This window comes from Exophiala xenobiotica (assembly GCF_000835505.1).
Source record: "Exophiala xenobiotica strain CBS 118157 unplaced genomic scaffold supercont1.3, whole genome shotgun sequence".
Classification (NCBI taxonomy): domain Eukaryota; kingdom Fungi; phylum Ascomycota; class Eurotiomycetes; order Chaetothyriales; family Herpotrichiellaceae; genus Exophiala; species Exophiala xenobiotica.
The window spans coordinates 2,185,325-2,203,632 of record NW_013562492.1 but is presented as its reverse complement, the minus strand read 5'-3'; the positions used below and the strand labels follow the sequence as shown (position 1 = coordinate 2,203,632).

The window sequence follows — 18,308 nt, the reverse complement described above, 5'->3', positions numbered from 1 at the left end:
TTGGGATACCCCACGACAGAGGTTGTCTAGGCTAGAAGAGGCCCAGCAACTCTGATAAACCTCTCGACTTTCCTCAACCCTCGCTCTTAAGTCGTCGAAAGATGTTCGGCCTGGCAATTAGTAATTCTGCGAGCTGAGGCTTCGCCATGCAGGCGACGGACAGGAATACACTCGAAAACGCCACATACTCAACAGAAGATGTGACCGAAATTACGGACTTAGAGACGTTGCTCTCGCTGCTTCCCGCGTGCAAAAGATGTAGGAGAGCGAAGCGACGGTGCGACACACAACTTCCTGCCTGTGTGAATTGCAGCAGGGTCGGCGCGGATTGTGTCTTCTTTGACCATGTCTCGAAAGAGTTTTTGCCACGAACGTATGGGCCGAGTGAAGCCACGCTATCATGGAATGTGGTTGCTGACGCACTCAGGTACATTGCATCCCTTGTAGACCACCTCCAGGCTCTAGAAGGTACCCAAAACAACAAGGCAGACGAAAGAGAAGTGGCAGAGCTCCAGTCGACCTTGACATTTGACCAGCAGAACTTTGTGCATGTTCGTGGAGCCTTGAGATATCTGGGCGGTCAAGCACCCCTGGGAACTCCGGTGAACCCTGCTTCTGAAAGTCCAAACGGTCTTCGCACCAGAAGCTCAGCTCCTCTTGTGCAAATTCCTTGGTCAATGTCAGTTGACGGCGGCATGCCCCAATACCTCAGTGACAGGTACTTCGCGACACTACATCAGGTGTATCCAATTCTGAATCCAGAATTACCATTTCTAACGTGTCCGCCTCGCTGGGGGGATGCTTCTCCATTCGAAGCATTCACGTTGAATATGGTCTATTCAATAGCTTGCCATTGCCTGCCTGGCAACAACACCCAACTCACCTTGCTGTCTGAGACTTTCTACCGTGAGGCTTTAGCCCATGCCGATAAGGTGACGGCTGAATTGAATCTGGAAGCGCTTCAAGGTGTCGTTCTGCTGGCTTTGCGGAGCCTGTTTGACTCTCAGGAGGGCAGTCTTGGCCAACAGGTGGCATTCGCACACCGACTAGAGGTCGAATTGAGCGCCAAAGAAATGGACGAGACGTCGAGTGCACTGGACACTCTGAGATCAGCCATTTACTGTATCGGCAGTCAGATGGCCACGGGACTGGATCGGCCATCTGGGCTGGCTGAACCCGTGAGTAAGGCGAGCGTTCGAGACACAAGTTGCTGACTTGGGAATCACAGGACCATGCGCATACCTCAACGGGAAGCCTTGGACGCCTCTGCACCTTGTATCGGATGCAGTCAAGGTTCCGAGACGGACTTCCCTTTGACGAACTTGACGCAGCACTAGTTCTCGCAGCTCACACCGCTGAAGTGACACCGTTAGTCATGGCTGCCGAGAAGGAGACGGCTTTCCTGATCAACCCAAACGCAGAAGCAGCTCTGCAACTGTTGGCAACTTACGACCAAGAAGATATGATCTTCAACGTCTTCACTCCGCACTGGGCGTACAAAGCTGGAGTGCTCTTGCTGGCTCAGGGTACAGACGACTCACGTCTGGAAGGCTACATGCTCGCTTCGACAGTTCTGGAGCGATGTGCGCTGAAATGGCCGAACTCCCGCGCTCTTCAAGAGACGTTACGGGCTCTGGCAAGTCCAAGGAAACATCAGACAAGCTTTGCACACTCCAACTGACCGTAAGCAACATGAGTTCTTCGGCAGCATACACCTACCGGCTTGCCTCTACGAGAACTCGAACTGACTGCCATGGGGATTACCTGTGGTTGGTTGCGGATATGCGCGTTGAAAGCCCCCCGCCGGAAAGGCATTAGCCGTCAACATCATACGTGGGCCTGACCTGGTATAGCGAATTGACCACCACCATGACACGGTCTTGTAGCACCATTGCCGGAGTCGTGTTGTGTTGAACTTGTCCCTGCATGAATCTCCTACAAGGTTGTCACTACCTTATAGTACGAGTATTCGATATCGATAACAAAAAGGCTTCAAGTTTGTGGGCGAAGTTCTTGATGCAATGGCCTTGGCGGTGACTGCGTCATCGTGGTCATCGGCCTGAAGTTCGGAGTGACGTGCCGCTCGTTCAACACCAATGAAGCAGCTGTGAGAAGCCTACTACGTAGTACGAGCTAGCGGTCAGAGGTGTCAGAGGTCGTGACTGCATGCAGTGGTGTCGAGACAATGACACGATCCTCACGCATCTCTCACTTCGCCTTCATTCGACTTCTGCGCGAGAATCCTATATCCTATCACTCGACGCAAAGAAATCCTCAAAAGATCAATAGACTCAGTCTCAACCCTCACACTTCACAGGGCCAAGATGCTGGAGAGTCAATCCAGAATTGTCATCAGCGGTGGCGGTCAAGGTATGCCAGATTGAGGCTCTCACGTCTCACGTATCACCGCGGAACCAGCTAACCGATAATATCAGGCATCGGACGAGCGATAGCCCGTCACTTTGCATCTCGCGGTCACAAGATCTTCATTCTCGACATCAACGAAGAAGGGATCCGACACACAGCCGAGGTGCATCTGAAAGAGCACTCGGACCGGATTGGATGGTCGAAATGCAATCTGCGAAGCGTCGACGAAATCCGCTCGACCATCGAGAAGGCGGCCAAATTTCTCGACAACCGGATCGACTTCCTCATCAACAATGCTGGAATCTCCTACCCCTACTGGCCCGACGGGAAGACCATGGCGGATCCTTCGGTGCTGGAACAATGGCAGGCATACGTTGAGACCAACCTGACGGGTCCCTTCGTCATGTCCCAGGCCTGCATTCCTTACATGAAAGTCGAACAAAAGCAAGACAAACAGAAACTTCCCGACTCGAACGTTGGGACGGCAGGACCGTGCATCATCCATGTTAGCAGCTTTCGGGCGATGATATCGGATCCCAACCAAGAAGGTTACGCTTCGACCAAAGGTAAGCCAACCCCCTTGACCGTGTCAAAAGTCCCAACCGTGATCTGTGACTGACAGCCATTTTAGCTGCCTTGCTAGGCCTTACTCAGAGCATGGCAGTCTCTATGCAGTCATTCGGTATTCGTGTGAACATGGTCTCTCCAGGACGCATCAAGGTGACCCACGAGAATGAAGCAGCCGACAAAAATGGTGAAGAATGGGAACTTGAGGAAGACGACGTATCCACCCATCCCACCAACCGAGCCGGAATGCCAGAAGATATCACTGAAGCATGTGAATATCTCCTTGGTGCGGGTTTTGTGACCGGCCAGAACCTCATCGTTGACGGCGGCGTCTCCAAGGTCAAGGGCAAGGCTTAGACGACATCATTCGGACGAGACACTGCGCCAGGCGTTGATGGAGTGTCCCATGGTGGCTAGACCGGATAGAGGGTCGGGTAGAGGGCATCGACACGGAAGACGGAGATCGTTCGAAACATGGATTGCATGCAATCACAACGGCGAAGATGGCCCGGTATGATTGATGACAGACATGTTGCACCAAGCAGGGATTGATCAAGAAAGTGAACATGGTGGACTTTCTTTTCTGGTCTCGGTTGCTGCTTGCTGCGAGATCTCGGTGACGGGGTCGATACAAAAAGCTGAATGGAAGCAGTCAACTTCCGCATCAAATTTCCACGTGTGCGCTCGACGCAGGCCACGCAGGCCTACCGGTGCTGTGCGGTGCTTCCTGCTTCGTGCAGATGGGTGCGGAATGGGCTCCGTCGTCCCAATGACCATTCATTCCTTCGTGTCGTGTATCAACTCTCCGCCTTGTGTGCCAACGATATACGAGTCAACATAGTATCTTATCGCAAATTCTCTGTCCCCTCCCCTCTCACTTGTCCTACAGGCCATAACCGGTCGATGCCGTTGCTGCGGCGGAACTGGTTCGATTGCCAAGGTCCATTACCGTCGGAAAGGCTCTGCTTGATTCGCACATGATGACGAAATCCAATAGGAAGCCGGATGTCGCTACGAGTACAATTATCTCAGGTACTCAAATACCCCAGACACCTCAAATACCTCAGGCATCTCGGGACCTTCAAGGGGGCCATCGTTATCGTCTGGTCCAGTGTCCAGTGTCCAGTGTGAAGGCCAAAATCCCGCAACATCCTTTCAAGTTTCCTTTATGTTCCGGTTCCAAAACGCGCGGTATTTGTGCTCGTACGAGCGTAATGGGTGTCTGCTTTTCCGCGCTTCCTCATTGGCTTGTACAGGGTGTCTGGATGACATCAATTGATACGAGCAACTCGTACAGTACTTTTTCCCGCAGTGATCGTCAAGAGATTACCTAGGAGCAGGTTCCGAGCGATCGCCGACAAGTCATATGCCGTACTACCTTGTACTATGCGGGCCAGGGCATACTCCGTACACCCCCGGGAAGAGCCCTGATAAAGGTACCCTACCTTATGGTATGTATCAGTAATCCTGACCAACCGACCAATAGGCCAGCACCTCTAGGGATACAAGGAGGGGTATATATTAACGGCTGGCGCACCGCCGTACCGCCATCTCAAGCCCCCTACCTCCCTCCAAGAAAAGAAAAACCAGAAGAAACATCAAACGTCAACCCAAAACAAGGCAATACTTTTACCGCAAGGCCATCATAACACCGTTAACACAACAAGAACAAATGGCATTCCACATCATCGAACAACTCGAAGGTAACAAGGACAAGGACAAAGACAAGAACGAGGACCATCAGTCTCGGACTCGGTCGCGGTCACGCTCCTCGTCAAGTGCCACTCTTCCTCCGAGCCTGCAGAAACTCATCGACAAGGCCGAGGAGGAGCAGTGCATATATGAAGACTCGTGGACGAGGAGGGATAGAATAGCAATGTAAGTCCCCGAGCCCCCAAGTCCCCAATCAAGTCTCCAAGTCACCAAGTCAAGCCTAGTGAGCCCACACCTTCCCATGCCTAGAAGGAGTTCATTCCAAGTGAGGAAGAGCAGGGCACAGGGGTTCCGGACAGTGGACGATGGACGGTGGACACACAGCTAATTTCCGCACAGTCCATCTTCTTCCACCATTGACGTCGAGCAGAAAGCAGACACAACCGTGACCATGACCAATGCCGACAAAAAGGAGGTCAAGAAGGCGTCGTCGAGTCCAAAGTCTTGAAAATTTGAAATGTTGAGTCTTGAATCAATGAATTTTGAAGAAAGAAAAAAACCAAAAGGCTCCTCCGAGAGGGCTGGTATCATGATATAACGACCCCTTCCTGCGCCGACGCCGAGATATCTATCCATATCTACCTATACCCCATCATACCCTAGTTTACAAAGCAGCCAACATATCCACCCAGAAGACCACCGGGTGGGTGTGGAAGAATGGCAACCGGCTTGTCTCTGACACCAGGCCGCTTTTTAACAATTCATAGAAATAATGAACGAAATACAAATGAAACACCAAAATGAAAAATGAAAGAGCCCTTATCGTACATAAATAGTAGCATAGCCGGATCCCCAATTCTCGGACGCCGAGAGCGAATCATCACTATCGGCCACCTTGTGCCGCAGATGATGTCCGTACTTGATGGAATGGGGCGATGGGCCACGACAATGGACCAAGACTGGTTTCGCCTTCTGAACTGGCTCGAACGTGCGGATCTCGCTCATTTCAGTGCCTTCATCAAAGAAGTCGAACTCGGTCTGATTGTCCTCGTCATCGCCAAAGTCAAAGGTGAAGGTTGACACGGTCGAAATGCTGGCCAGTGTCGGGATGCTGCTTGACGGCGATGCTCTCTGGGCCCGTGGCACCGACGGACTCCTGTCGGCGTGAAAGCGTGGTCGGATCTGTCTGCCGTGAGAAAAGGGTAGCGAGAAAGATGGGACTGGTGGCCGCTGAATCGGAGGCTGTCGTGCGGCCGGGGTTGGAGTGTCTAGGTAGTGAAGTCGACGTTCCTGGAAAGTCGGAGAGTTGGGCAGAGACCAGTCGAGCTCATCGCTATCATCGGAATCGTACATCAACCCGGGCGGCGTCGACGGGGTGTCAGGTTCTTCGACCTCACCCAGTGTCAAGCGGAAGCGCGCACGTGGAATGGACAGGAAGCATGTTGTCGAGCTGACACTGGGGTTGGGTTTGTGGTCACTGTGCACGCGCCGGAAACGCTCGAATTCTGGAGAGGAGCAGCATTTGCACATGATGACTCCCGGTGGGCAGTGGCAATCCTTGACAGATGCAGCATCTCGAATATCGAGTGGGGCTGGTCTGTGGGAGTTGCGAGATTCATTTGAAACAGTTGAAAATCGCCATGGTTCACGGGCAGCCTGGCTTTCGTGCTTTTGAATGCTTGCACGTGCATTGACAGGGAGTGGTGCGAGGTAGGTCGACTCTTCTTCAACCTGGAATGATGTATCGAGAACTCCACTTAGGTACATGGACAACCTCTTGCGATCGAGTTGTCCTTCACCATCTAGCCATTGGCTTTTCCGATATGAGGCTCTCTTTGACAAGAATGAATAATGTGGAACTTCCTCTGAGGGAGTCGCCTCCTGCTCCTCGGCAGGTTCTTCCACAACAATATTGCATTCTGGAACCAGCACAGACGAGGCTCTTGCCGACGACGCAAGGGGTGCGAGATGCGAGGTATGGTAGGGTACAGCAACCTCGGTGGGTAGCTGAGGAAAGGGTTCGATGACCTCTCTGGGCGAGGGTTCAGCTTGGTCGGAGCCAAGCAAGGGGGAAGACGTCGTGTAGGGTTGATTGGCCTCCACAAGCCTCTTCTTCCGTAGCTTTAATGGAGGTGGACGCAAGTGTTGCACATCCGAGTCCCTATGCTTTGATCCGGGGACCGGGTTGTCGAGAGCAACGGTTCTTTGTTGTTCGCTCATGATCATCTTTACGTGCCCTCTGTTCACCGGCGGAGTAGGCGGCATAGGGAACAGCGAGAATCCCTTGCGGTCTGATTGGTCCATGGCAAAGGCTTCTAGCATTCTCGAAGGGGCGTTGGTCGGATCGGTTAGGGTGGAGCTCGGTCGCCAGGCCTATGGCGATCGGTGTTGCCTTTGTTGTTGTTGTGGTTTGGAGATTGTTGATGGGAAACAATCGATAAAGAAGATTGGGAAGCTCAAGGCTTTTGAACGGAATTCAATAGTTCCTCCATGCAAAGATAGGGGATGGGTGCAGGGGACAGTCCGTGGGGAGAGAGAGCATGTCAGTTGGAATTGTCTGCGGCGATTGTAGCATTCTGGTAGATGAGTACACGTCAGGCAAGCAGAGGCTGAGATTTGCTGGTGCCTCTTTGGAGCCTGGTAAACACCGAAATTGGGGACAATGTGCAGTATGAGGTCTGTGTGAGCCTTCCATGCCGAACAAGAAGTGGAAGTGGTGCTCACAGACAACGCGGCCCAATCAACCAACCTGACAGCTGACGGCCCGTCAATCCTGCTATGGACACGTCAATACCTTTTTGAGCTGCTGAATGTTCGCGGGAACAATCTGCAGCAGCCATCACAGAGCTTGAGACAGCTACTGACTGCTGCCAACGGTATTCGACCTGATCACATTGACGGCTGAGCTTGTTCAACTGGCGCCGACCTTCGCGGCGACCAGGGCATTTGCTGCATGGGTATATTAAGAGTCAAGTCTCCGTCAGGTTCTCGGTCTCAGCCTTCAATCTTCTTTGAAGGAGAGGCTGTTTCACACAGGTCAAACCTTCTAGGAGCTGTCGATTCCAAGAAGCAAAGTATCATGATGGACCGGCTGTTGAGCAGTCAGTCACGGAAGGTGTGAAATGGTTCAAGGTGGCAGTGGGTGGCAGCTGTCTGGGGACTTGACACTGATTGCAAACACGTGATGTCCCAAATCGCACTATTCCTTTTCCAGAGGCAACACTCGAATTTGCTCCGGTTGCAGTTCAGTCAAAATCTGTGTTACTTCTACCATGCATCTACCAAGGCTTCAGTGCCTTTGCTGCAAACACCGTCCACCTTATGAGGCGCACCTTGCATCCTCGCAGACACGAATTTGGCCGGTGCACCGAAAAGTGTTGCGAGCTTGTTCGGTAGAGACCAAGAGCGTCGGTCATATCTTTCCCGCAAAAAGAGCTCTCTTGCTGTTAGGAAGACAAGCACAGAGCCGCTAGCCGGTGAGTCAAGGACCTCGTACAATGGGATGGGCTTCCACTTCGGTGTGCTTCTCAAGTTAGAAGCAAAAGGATAAGGCCCGAACGTCCACCAACGACAGCCTCTCGGATCCCCCTCCGATTGTTCTGCCAGTCTACTATCTTCAAAGTCTTCCGGCTATTTGCAAGGCTGTTCTGTAACGAGCGACCGTCATGAATCCTCATCTGTACGCCGTGACCGGTATTTACGCCCTCTGGGTTGTCGACTTTGGTCGTGCTTGAGAGGCCAAAGAAAAATTGAGAAATACTTGTGGTCCTATCATCTGATACTAGGACCAGGCCATGGAACAGCCCGCGAAGCTGGTATAGGGCTCCTTTCAAGCTGACGCCTGACGATGCCGCACGCCCATAATCTCAAGACACAGCCGCTTCTCAGTCGACGATTACTAACATCTTCCGTCAGAAGATTTGAAAAGAAGTACGAGGAATAAAGCAATCATGGAGTAGCTATTTCGGCATCAGCTGGAGAATGATCCCAAGGTGGTCTTGACGATCTTGCAGGAGGCTTTGACGACCTAGACGGTCCCGTCAACGATAAGAACAGACGACCGCCACAGGCCCAGAGCATTTTCTGGGGCCGTGTTGAATTTCCCTCCACGTTTCCGTCCGATCTCCGGCCAGCTGCAGGTGATTTGGGCCATAGGACCACCCGAGTCCCTCCTACAGTAGTACAGTGAAGTGAGTCAGTGCAGCAGCTCCGGAAAGAACGGCCCAGCTCTGGTTGGTTTCATCTACGAGTACACGACGAGGCACTATCCTCCTGCCGCATCACTTCATAGCGCATCTTCTAGAGCTACGCGACCCCTAGACTCTAGTCGAAAAGCCTTCGGTGTCCAACCATGTGGTTAGGGCCTGATGTCCGCACGTGGCCCGGAAGCCCATGCCTCGACCAAGGATTGGAGAGTGATGAGGAAATAGGACTGTGATATTGTCGTGCCTTGCATGATGGAGCACGACAAGGTTTTTCAGATGATGCATCAAATCTCAAAATCTTCTCGCCGGGGAAATACTGCCTGGGCTTGGGGTCGTAAGACTTGAGGGTTAGAACCAGGGTGAAGCTTGACAGAGCATATCGAGCTGAATCCCTCATCCACACCACCAGGAAGAAGCAAAGTCGAAGCCAAGAGTCCCAAGACATGAAGCAAATTCCAATTATGCCTTGACAGTAGGTGCTTGTCCGACTTTGTCCGGCTTATTGGCCCAACAAGCCGCGATAGGCGCAAGGCTTGAGGCTTTGGAAGCCACACCGGCGCCTTGGCCGAGCCTCCTCGACGCTTGGCAGAGATCCACAGATAACGAGGCTTCGCTAATCTGGGCAGCAGCAAGAATGATGTGTGGTTGATTGTCCGTTTCCATGATATCTGGTTATTGCAGAACACTCCTCTCCGCCAATGAGCACCTTTATCCCCGTTATCAATCCAGTCCTACCCTGACCACCTTCCCTATGTCAATTCGGGTCTCTGAACCGATTATGGTCAAGGTCGAGTCTGCTCGGTGTTCCAGAGCACAAATCCTTCTGGCAAAATTCGCTTCGAGGTCACCTCAACACGAGCATTCATTTCTCAATTTTACGGGTACCTCGTCCCAAGATGCACCTAGCGTGGGGACAGGGTAGAGTCGTGCCTTGCTACCCGATATCACCCACTGCAGATATATAGCCAGGTTTGTCTTCCCTTGTTTGGTCGTGCATGGTTCCCATTGTCAAGACCCAATTCCTTTACCATACCCAAACACAGGCTCGCAAGCCGATTGTACAGCCATGGCGAGCGCACCCACTCCTGTAAGTTGCACCGTTTTACATCCTGAGCATATCGGACGTATCACTAACCTGTCTGTAGCCCGAGTACAACTCGAGCATGCCCAATGGTGGCGATCCACAAGTGGTCAATGTCAATGCCCCCTTTACCGGCCTCGAATTCGAATATGTCTACCAGGTCATTATGGGCTGCTTGGTGTTCGTCATTGTACCCGGTATCGGTCTTCTCTACGGTGGCATGTCGCGAAGAAAGTCTGCTCTTGCCATGATTTTCCAGGCCTGGACAGTGATGGCAGTCTGCTCATTCCAATGGGCATTCTGGGGCTTCAGTCTCGCTTTCTCCCGAACCGGCGGTCCCTTCATTGGCGATCTTTCAAACTTTGGCATGAAGAACGTGAGTAACGCCCATTCCTTCCGCCGTAAATTGTCGCTAAACAGGTTCCAGGTCATGGCTGCACCATCCTGGGGATCCGCCGTCCTTCCCGATATCGTCTTCAGCTTCTACGAATTGATGTTCTGTGCCTGCGCGACTATGATCGTAGTTGGCGGCTCCTTTGAGCGCGGTCGTATCATTCCTTCGGTCATTTTCGGTTTCTGCTGGGCCACTCTCTGCTATTGCCCGATTTCTTACTGGACCTGGAATGCCAACGGCTGGCTCTTTAACCTGCCTGCTCTCGACTTTGCAGGAGGTGGGCCCGTTCACATTTCCAGCGGTACCGCTGGTTTGGCCTACGCTCTCGTCCTCGGCAAGCGCAAGCGATTTGGCGAAAAGCATATCTACAAACCTCACAATGTCACCATCATCTTTCTCGGCACGACCCTCATCTGGTTCGGTTGGTTCGGCTTCAACGGCGGCTCAGCTTTGAACGCCAGCATCCGCTCCATGATGGCAATCTGGAACACAAACTTTGCCGCCTCCTGCGGTGTGGCTGGATGGGTCATGATGGACTACATCAAGAAGCGCAAGTTCTCCGTCGTCGGCGCCTGCGAAGGGGCGATTGCTGGTCTTGTGGGCATTACTCCTGCTGCCGGCTACGTCTCGGTGTGGTGCGGTGCTGCCATTGGTTTCATTACCGCTATCGTGGTCAATCTCTTCGAGAACGTCAATGACTGGATGCACATCGATGACGGACTCGAGGTATTCAAGCTCCACGGCATTGGCGGGATGTGTGGCGCATTTCTGACTGGCATCTTCGCCTCGTCTTCTGTATCTGCTCTCGACGGCATACCGACCCTAGCCCCCGGTGGCATTGACGGTGTTGGCAGCCAAATCCCCCGTCAACTCGCTGAGATCGCCGCCATCGCCAGCTGGTCTTTCACCATCTCTTTCATCCTGCTCACGATCCTCAAGTATATTCCTGGCCTCCACCTGCGTGTGACGGACGAGGTTGAAATTATTGGTTTGGATATGGATCAATTCTCTGATGAGCTTGTCGGCGAGTGGTCTCTGTTCAACGATGACAATACCGGTCGTCGTGGATCATTCGAGCAGATTACTCATGGCCTCCCAGCCAACGGAGCAACCACCGGCCAGGCCACTCCTGAGCAGAAGGTCGAGCCCAAGGCAGACCCCTTGCCTTCTTCTTAAGCAGGTGTCACTATCCCATATTCTTAATTTTGCAAAGCGGTGCGACCTGGACTTGCAGCTGGACTGGAAGCGGCAGCTGCATCATGCTTGGAGCTGTTGGCGAAGCGTGGATGAAGATGGCACGATTCCATGTAGCCTTTCGTATGCTCTGTCTAGATCGGGGCACTAAATATCGGTAGATTCTAATATACTATGATACCCTTTTGGCCTTTTCGAACCAGGACATGACTCACCTATCTCGGCCGTGAACCAGATAGCCAAGCTTTCGACCACTTATCTAATGAGCCACTGCATTGAAGAGTGAGACGTTTGACTCGGAGCGTTCGCAGGCCAATCCGGCTCCTCATAATATCTGCAAATGACGGTGTATTCTGCGTAATCCACTTTTGACCAATACTTACATGAGACAGCCTTGCCAGGTTCAGCAGGCGCCGGCCGGGAAACCACCCGGATTCTTGTTAGCCTTAGGAAGGCGAGGGAAGGATCACCAGGCTGAGTTAACATCTCCACAGTCACGACCTTGCTCTTTTGAACGGTCACAATTCCCTTCAAGACTTACACCTCCTCCCGCATCTGCTGCCTGTTCGTGCACATTTCGAGAAGAAAATATAGATAGCGATTGACTTTCTACACAGGCGTCATCGTCGAGCCTCCATCCTCTTACTCTGTCCTGCGGGGTATCAACGAGGGCCTCGCCGCTGGCTCGCTTCCGTGGCGGACTCCGAATTCACAAGTTCAACTTCTCAAGACACGGCCAACATGTTCGCAGCAAAGAGGCTAGGAAAGGTAAGCTTACCGCATATCTTGTGCACACAGCCTTGAAACAAGCTGACAATGCTACAGGAACTGCAAAAGGTACGGCTACCCTTCCCACTCACTCTGCGATCGAGAGGCTTCATCCAGCCTGCGCCTTCAGCTCGCCGCCCTCTTTCGATGAACCAACTGACACGTATACTTGATGCCAGGCCAAACATAGTCTCCCTCCAGGCATCGACCTCGTCAAAGCAGACGACTTCCGAGAATGGCAAGTTGACATACGGGTCCTGGACGCAAACCCTCTCTATCTCAACCAGACATACCGTCTCAGTTTCATCTTCTCCAACAACTATCCTATAGGTACGCATGTGAAGGTTCCAAGTGATGGACCAAAAACTACCGAGCACCCGCTGACCTCTCTCGCTATCAGAAGCACCAGAAGTCGCCTTCATCTACGTCCCGCCCTCACCTGCACCGACCACTCCACAATCGACCTCACAGACCCAGTCACAATCGCAGTTACAGTCGACGTCACAAACACAGCCCTTCCCAGGCCGCCCTATACCGATTCACCCCCACATCTACAGCAATGGTATTATATGTCTCGACCTCCTCGGCACGGCCGGCTGGTCGCCTGTGCAAAGCGTGGAGAGCGTATGCATGAGCATACAGAGCATGTTGACGGGCAATACCAAGAACGAGCGACCACAAGGTGACGAGGCATTCTGTCAGAGCATGGGTGTGCGCGGACCAGACGGCTGGAGTGGTTGGCGAGGTGGCCGTGGACGAGGGCTGAAGGATGTGAGATTTGCTTATGATGATGATACGGTATGATGGACCTTGGATTTGCATGCGTGCATTACGGCTTGGAGCCTGGAGTGTGAGCGAGTTTCGGATCGGCATTTTTCAGGAATCACATGGCGGGGGATTGACCCGACAGCATTGTACATGGGCGGCATAGGAGGATTCCGGATGGCATCGACGCAGATGCTACTTGGGTTTGACCAAACGACTTACTGGAGAAAGGTGATGTTGGTGTGATAGGCAAGGCTTGCGCCGGCTACTGACAGACGGCCGACGTACCGGGCATTGGACATGATGGACACAAGCATGATGCGAGACGATTGACGGCGGTACGAGACCAGATATATTATACCATTGAACTGGTTCAAGGCCGGGCTGGCCGGTTGTAATTTTTCTGTTTACTACATAAGGTACTTCCTCTTGACTCTTCCAGTTGCCCGCACATACAAGTGTGATCCTTCTGTTTGTCCACCACCAATTGTGTATCAGCCCCGGTTGACTGCTGTTCCGGAAGCCCAGAATTCTGGGCCTGAGCCTTCTAGTCACTAGTAAGGACACCGGCCAATACTTTCCAATCTTCACCACGAGTGGCCTTCTGGAATGATTACCAGGTACGAAGTACTCAGCCTGCATTCACACTGGAACTGGAACTGATCATCTCAGTCAAAATCTGCAGCTCTTGCCCTCCCACCTTGCCCTCCGGCCGCCCCTGGACTTAGATCGCGTCTCCCACCAGCGCCATTGCCGTTGCGTCGTCGAACGGGACTCGGCGAGCGGGGGCGTCTCGCAAATTTCCTGTCATCGCCTCCTCCTTTCCGCGGCGGCGGCGATCGAGCATCATCAGGGGAGGATCTTCTTCTCGGTGCAGGAGATGGAGATCTCGAGCGCGAACGCTCACTGGACGAATTTCTTCTCCTTCTTCGGTCTGGTGGTGGCGGCGCTCTACGTGGCGGACTTCGGCTTCGGCTTCGACTTGGACTGCGTGAGTATGATCGCGGGCGGGCATTGAACCGGCGTCGTGGGGGGGGCGACCGTGAGCGCGAGCGCGAGAGTGATCGGGAAGGTGAAGGCGAGCGGCTGAGGTTGCGCTTGCGGGCTGAAACGGGAGGGGGGGCCACGCCGTCTCGCCGAGGGAAGCGTGGAGGGGAGCGTGAGCGCGAACGTGATGGTGAGGGTGAATGGTTCCTCCGTCGTCGGAGCGGGGATGGAGGAGTCGGGGACGGTGAGTATCTCTTCCCACGAGCTGGGACACCTCTTCGAGAACGAGGAGGAGGGGACGAGCGAGAGCGAGAGCGAGAACGAGAACGGGAGTCACCAGAGTAGCTGTAGCTCCTCGACCGTGTGCGCGGTCGACCTCGAGGAGGAGCGGCGACCCGTCGTGGGGGAGGGCTGCGGGATGCAGAGTATGAAGGGGATCTTCTCCGCCCCGCGGGCTTTCCTCGTCGAGGTGGAGACCGTGACCGCGAGAGGGGTGTGCTGTCAGCTCTATCTCTCTTTCTGCGAGGCGGTGGCGATCGTGAGCGTGAGCGCGAGACCGTGCGGCTATAGCTGCGTCCTCTTCCTCGCTCCCTGTCGCGGGCGACCGGACTTGGCGACCGGCTGGATTTGACTCTGCGTCTGTCTGGGGTTGGGCTTCTGGTGTATGACCGGCTAGTCGTGTAGCTCGAATAGCTCGAGTACGAGCTCACGCTCTCGGAGTCTGAGACATCGTCCTTCGGTACAGGAAGAGCGGGTATTTCGGGTCGCGGCAGGTTCTTGAGATACTCGCGCATCTCTTCTGTAAGTGCACCCATGCCAATGCTGGTGAAATAGTTGATGGAGAATCGCGTATTCCGCGGATTGTCCATCGGGAATATACCGGCGAAACTGGGCCTGAGGATATCGTCTTTCATGCGTTCCTGCAGTTTCGGCATTCCCAGTGCCTCAGCTAGGTCCTGGAACAAGATCTTGATGAAGATACGGCTGCTTGAGGTGGTCTCGTCTTCGTTCAGATGAACGACGGAGAAGACATGCCACCCGATGGCGTCGGTGCTGAGCAAGTGTCCGAAAAACCGCGCGATATTGCGTAATCGGTTGGTCTCGTATCGATGAATGGTGTCGTAGTACTTTGCAAAGGCTTGCTCGAAGAGGTCAGTCCACAAGCGGTTGAGCTTGGCGAATCGTTCGCCCACGAGGCCAAAGAATTTGGAATAGGTCTTCTCCTGAGAACAGCACTCGATGATCATGGACGGTAGTTCTGGCTCTTGCCCAGCCGGGAGTTGGACTTTCATCAATTTGTGGCATGCTTCTTCGAAGTCGAGACTGGACATGATGGTCAAGTAGATGGTTCTTCTGAGATTGACAAGGTCTGTGTTGGTCTGGTCCTTGATTTCCATGGCGCGTTCTTGCTCGGCTTCTTCATCGTCAGTGCTCTCCACGTCTGAGCCACTTTCGCCTTCCTCTTCATCACCACTGTCTTCACCTAGAATTTCGGCTTTCAATTTTCGGTATGCTTCCTCGTGCTCTTCCCATTCTGGATCAAACTTGAAAATGTTCAGGCTGTCTTGGGTATCGATTTCGTCGTCCAAATCAACTTGATGCGTGATTTGATCTTCTTCCTCCACCAAGTCAAGTTCCTCCCTGATCGCAGGGTTGTCCTTATATCGGTCTTTCCTGACTTGGAACAGGACTTCAATCATGTATTGTGTTCGTTTGTCGATATCGGCCTCGTGTAAGATGCTGCGGAACTGATCAAATACAGCTAATGCTATCGGCTGGCTCATTTCCTCCAAATGTTGTCCCACTTCTCTCGTCAAGCCGACAGCAATTTCCACCGAGTCGTCGGTCGGTTTGTGGAGAAGTAGTAGAAGAAGCTGAGCCGCCACAGTCTCGTGCGCAACCTGCTGGTTGCATAAGTGCGCAATAAATGTGGTTGAAGAAATGCAGACAGCCTTGTCGTTTCTTTTAAATGCCTTGCGGAACTGGACGACCAGACGGTTCAACAAGAGCTCTCCGACTTGAGGCAGCTTTGTATTGACAATGGCAGCCATGGCAGCGTAAATCGGAGTGAAGGGTAGAGAGGCAGCCTGCGCTTTCATGATGCTCCTGCAGAATAATCCTCGTCCACGAACCAGATTTTCTCCGAACAACTCCGGCACAATGTACTTGATGTTTGAGACGTTGACTTTGTTAATGAGGCCGTTGATTGACTTCTTGAGCGCCTCCCATGCCATGCGCTGATATTCCTTGCTGGTTTTGTCCGTGATTTCGGCTTGCAACGCCCGTAATCTCGCAGGAGGAATGTATGTACCACCCGATCTCATGTTGAGCAGTTTCTCATATTCCGCTTTCGCCGCAGCCTGCTTTTCCTCCGCAGTCAGGGGCTTCCGTCCAGTGTCTTCATTTTTCTTAGGCTTGAATCTCGCCATGAGCTGTCGCTCCCGGTCATCCATCTCTCGTTCTTGTTCTGCGCCATCTGGCTTCCGCCGACGATCCTCTTCGCTAGGGGCAGGCCGGCGACGTCTAGGAGATGGCGATCGAGAAGGTGGCGACCTCTTTCTGGCGCCCGAAGGACCAGGGGAATAAGAGCCGCCTGGAGGTGGAGTGGGAAGTCGTACAGCGGACGACAAGAGCATTGTGTCGGCCATCGTTCGAGTCGTAGTGCTGTTATACGGACGCTCGATAGCAGCAGAATCCTACGAGGTCAAGCCCTCATGTTGAGTCTTTGAAGACAAAAAGTTTGGACAAGCAGGCAACGAAGCGTACAAGCCAGTTGGAGACCGGAAAATCTGGTGGCGCCAAGCCCGCCGGTAGCCTTTCACTCGACTTGGAGTGGATGTTTGAGCGATTCGAGAAACGCGACTTGGGGATTCGTGTCCAATTCTCTACAGCGTGTCGTTGTATGTTTCCCGTGTTTTTTTGAGATCTAACAACGAAGATAAGAGGCGTTGGTCAATTCACTCTTGACGTATTCAGAGATGGTACGATAGAATCCCGCTCGTTCCAATGGCCGCGTCTAATCTGACTCTCTTTGCAGCTGGACAAAATCGTGGGCATGGCTATGCTCATAGCAGCCACCACCATCTTCTTGTATTACACGTTATGGGCTCTTCTCATGGTATGGGGTCTGGCTACTGAACAATGACCGTTTGGCTGAACTTGTGCTAGCCATTCGTTGACGACGACCATCCACTTCAGGCTCTGTTCCCCCCTCGCGTATGGGCTATTCGAATTCCGGTCATCCTCACTCTCTTTGGCTCAGCTGTTGTCGGAACATTTCTCGCCATGGTTATGATCAGAAGCAACAGAAAGAAGGCTGCAAAGGCCCGAGCTGCGGCAGCAAAGAAATCGAAATAAAGACAAAAGAGAATCATGGATGCTTTCAGAGTTCGAATGTGTCAAGGGAGTGCATATGGAATCAAACAGATGGCATATTCAACAACATATAACGGTATTAAACAAGGACGGTGCACTGCTGCCGATGCTCACAGTCGAGCGCATGTCTGAGAGCTCAACCATAGTGGTTGCAGTCCAGGTTAGCATTTGCAAGGTCCGAAGAAACACGATGCGATCGCTTGCTAGATTGATGGGGGCCATGCGTACCGTCGACTTGGTCGCAATAGGATGACTTTGTTTACCGGTAGCCCATTCTTGTCGAGTAATGACCGTGTATGAACATGCTCTTTTGCTTTTCTTCTTGCATCCGTCCTCTTGGGCCCCTTGCTCTCGTTAGGTGCCGGTTTGCTCGAGGGTCGGTCTTAGGAGAGGTGAATGGCAGACGATGGTTGTGACACCTACGTGGGCAACAGCTGAAGTCTTCTAGTCAAACAAGAGCCGCTAAGAAATCTGTGGACCTATGGTGCCTGTATCCGGCATGTGGTAGCGAGGTTGTCCGCCGGGTTCGTTGTCGATGATGATGATGATGGACAGTGAGCATGGCCCTGATCACAAGCCTGTGTGAAGGTGAGCCGCAAACGGACTTGCCGACTGCAGCCGGACCTGGTCAAATGACATGGATCGTGCATAGAGCCCAGCCACCGGCATCATAAGCAACTGCTTTCCCTGCAAAGGGCCATGATGGGCCATGATGGAGCTCTCCCCGCACCTAATCTAAGTAAAGACTGTTGCTAGTTGACCACCCACGAGTCCGAGCCAGGCTGCGTGCGATAAGCAAGGCATTCAACCCGTGACACACCGAATCAACCCAGCCCTCCTGACTCGAAAGGCTCAATCGCCATGCCACATCTTATACAAACAACTGCCTGACTGCGACTCTCCTCGCTGTTACACTCAAAGCCTCTCTCGTTTGCAACCTGCATGGTACTGT

General features: G+C 53.0%; 9 protein-coding genes across 10 annotated transcripts; 7 read left to right on the top strand and 2 right to left on the bottom strand.

The window, feature by feature from the left end:
* Window positions 1-146: 146 nt before the first annotated feature.
* Window positions 147-1,681, top strand: PV05_05022 (uncharacterized protein; the record flags this gene model as incomplete). Its single annotated transcript, XM_013461487.1, has 3 exons — window positions 147-373; window positions 428-1,178; window positions 1,229-1,681. 3 exons carry the CDS (start codon window positions 147-149, stop codon window positions 1,679-1,681), a joined length of 1,431 nt encoding a protein of 476 aa, XP_013316941.1.
* Window positions 1,682-2,324: 643 nt separating this feature from the next.
* On the top strand, window positions 2,325-3,291 carry PV05_05021 (uncharacterized protein; the record flags this gene model as incomplete). The annotated part of the gene is made up of 3 exons (XM_013461486.1): window positions 2,325-2,370; window positions 2,436-2,933; window positions 2,999-3,291. The coding sequence occupies 3 exons, from the start codon at window positions 2,325-2,327 to the stop codon at window positions 3,289-3,291; spliced, it is 837 nt and encodes a 278-aa protein (XP_013316940.1).
* A 620-nt stretch (window positions 3,292-3,911) lies between these two features.
* Window positions 3,912-4,268, top strand: PV05_05020 (uncharacterized protein; the record flags this gene model as incomplete). Its single annotated transcript, XM_013461485.1, has 1 exon — window positions 3,912-4,268. The coding sequence occupies one exon, from the start codon at window positions 3,912-3,914 to the stop codon at window positions 4,266-4,268; it is 357 nt and encodes a 118-aa protein (XP_013316939.1).
* A 338-nt stretch (window positions 4,269-4,606) lies between these two features.
* On the top strand, window positions 4,607-5,095 carry PV05_05019 (uncharacterized protein; the record flags this gene model as incomplete). The annotated part of the gene is made up of 2 exons (XM_013461484.1): window positions 4,607-4,812; window positions 4,987-5,095. 2 exons carry the CDS (start codon window positions 4,607-4,609, stop codon window positions 5,093-5,095), a joined length of 315 nt encoding a protein of 104 aa, XP_013316938.1.
* Window positions 5,096-5,105: 10 nt separating this feature from the next.
* Window positions 5,106-7,113, bottom strand: PV05_05018 (uncharacterized protein). The gene has a single exon (XM_013461483.1). The coding sequence runs from the start codon at window positions 6,907-6,909 to the stop codon at window positions 5,407-5,409; it is 1,503 nt and encodes a 500-aa protein (XP_013316937.1). The 5' UTR covers window positions 6,910-7,113; the 3' UTR covers window positions 5,106-5,406.
* Window positions 7,114-9,424: 2,311 nt separating this feature from the next.
* Window positions 9,425-11,649, top strand: PV05_05017 (uncharacterized protein). The gene is made up of 3 exons (XM_013461482.1): window positions 9,425-9,879; window positions 9,938-10,249; window positions 10,301-11,649. Exons 1-3 carry the CDS (start codon window positions 9,859-9,861, stop codon window positions 11,441-11,443), a joined length of 1,476 nt encoding a protein of 491 aa, XP_013316936.1. The 5' UTR covers window positions 9,425-9,858; the 3' UTR covers window positions 11,444-11,649.
* A 299-nt stretch (window positions 11,650-11,948) lies between these two features.
* On the top strand, window positions 11,949-13,434 carry PV05_05016. Of its 2 annotated transcripts, XM_013461481.1 has the most exons (5): window positions 11,949-12,025; window positions 12,079-12,229; window positions 12,287-12,298; window positions 12,409-12,559; window positions 12,630-13,434. In XM_013461481.1, the coding sequence occupies exons 2-5, from the start codon at window positions 12,203-12,205 to the stop codon at window positions 13,031-13,033; spliced, it is 594 nt and encodes a 197-aa protein (XP_013316935.1). In that variant the 5' UTR covers window positions 11,949-12,025; window positions 12,079-12,202; the 3' UTR covers window positions 13,034-13,434. The 2 variants fall into 2 exon arrangements, with proteins under 2 accessions (XP_013316935.1, XP_013316934.1); XM_013461480.1 differs by having other exon boundaries at window positions 11,949-12,229.
* On the bottom strand, window positions 13,329-16,719 carry PV05_05015 (pre-mRNA-splicing factor cwc22). Its single transcript, XM_013461479.1, has one exon. The coding sequence runs from the start codon at window positions 16,627-16,629 to the stop codon at window positions 13,663-13,665; it is 2,967 nt and encodes a 988-aa protein (XP_013316933.1). The 5' UTR covers window positions 16,630-16,719; the 3' UTR covers window positions 13,329-13,662.
* Window positions 16,720-16,856: 137 nt separating this feature from the next.
* On the top strand, window positions 16,857-17,676 carry PV05_05014 (uncharacterized protein). The gene is made up of 3 exons (XM_013461478.1): window positions 16,857-16,962; window positions 17,019-17,099; window positions 17,150-17,676. Exons 1-3 carry the CDS (start codon window positions 16,960-16,962, stop codon window positions 17,336-17,338), a joined length of 273 nt encoding a protein of 90 aa, XP_013316932.1. The 5' UTR covers window positions 16,857-16,959; the 3' UTR covers window positions 17,339-17,676.
* Window positions 17,677-18,308: the final 632 nt, after the last annotated feature.

What these genes read in the sequence shown, in the direction of transcription:
- PV05_05014 (XM_013461478.1), top strand. An exon ending in CGTTATGGGCTCTTCTCATG is followed by an intron (nt 17,100 to 17,149) that starts GTATGGGGTCTG and finishes AACTTGTGCTAG; the next exon opens with CCATTCGTTGACGACGACCA.
- PV05_05018 (XM_013461483.1), bottom strand. Translation starts at nt 6,909, where the DNA reads ATGCTAGAAGCCTTTGCCATGGACCAATCAGACCGCAAGGGATTCTCG.
- PV05_05016 (XM_013461481.1), top strand. Translation starts at nt 12,203, where the DNA reads ATGTTCGCAGCAAAGAGGCTAGGAAAG. An exon ending in CTCCAACAACTATCCTATAG is followed by an intron (nt 12,560 to 12,629) that starts GTACGCATGTGA and finishes TCTCGCTATCAG; the next exon opens with AAGCACCAGAAGTCGCCTTC.
- PV05_05017 (XM_013461482.1), top strand. Translation starts at nt 9,859, where the DNA reads ATGGCGAGCGCACCCACTCCT. An exon ending in TGGCGAGCGCACCCACTCCT is followed by an intron (nt 9,880 to 9,937) that starts GTAAGTTGCACC and finishes ACCTGTCTGTAG; the next exon opens with CCCGAGTACAACTCGAGCAT. An exon ending in CAAACTTTGGCATGAAGAAC is followed by an intron (nt 10,250 to 10,300) that starts GTGAGTAACGCC and finishes AACAGGTTCCAG; the next exon opens with GTCATGGCTGCACCATCCTG.
- PV05_05015 (XM_013461479.1), bottom strand. Translation starts at nt 16,629, where the DNA reads ATGGCCGACACAATGCTCTTGTCGTCCGCTGTACGACTTCCCACTCCA.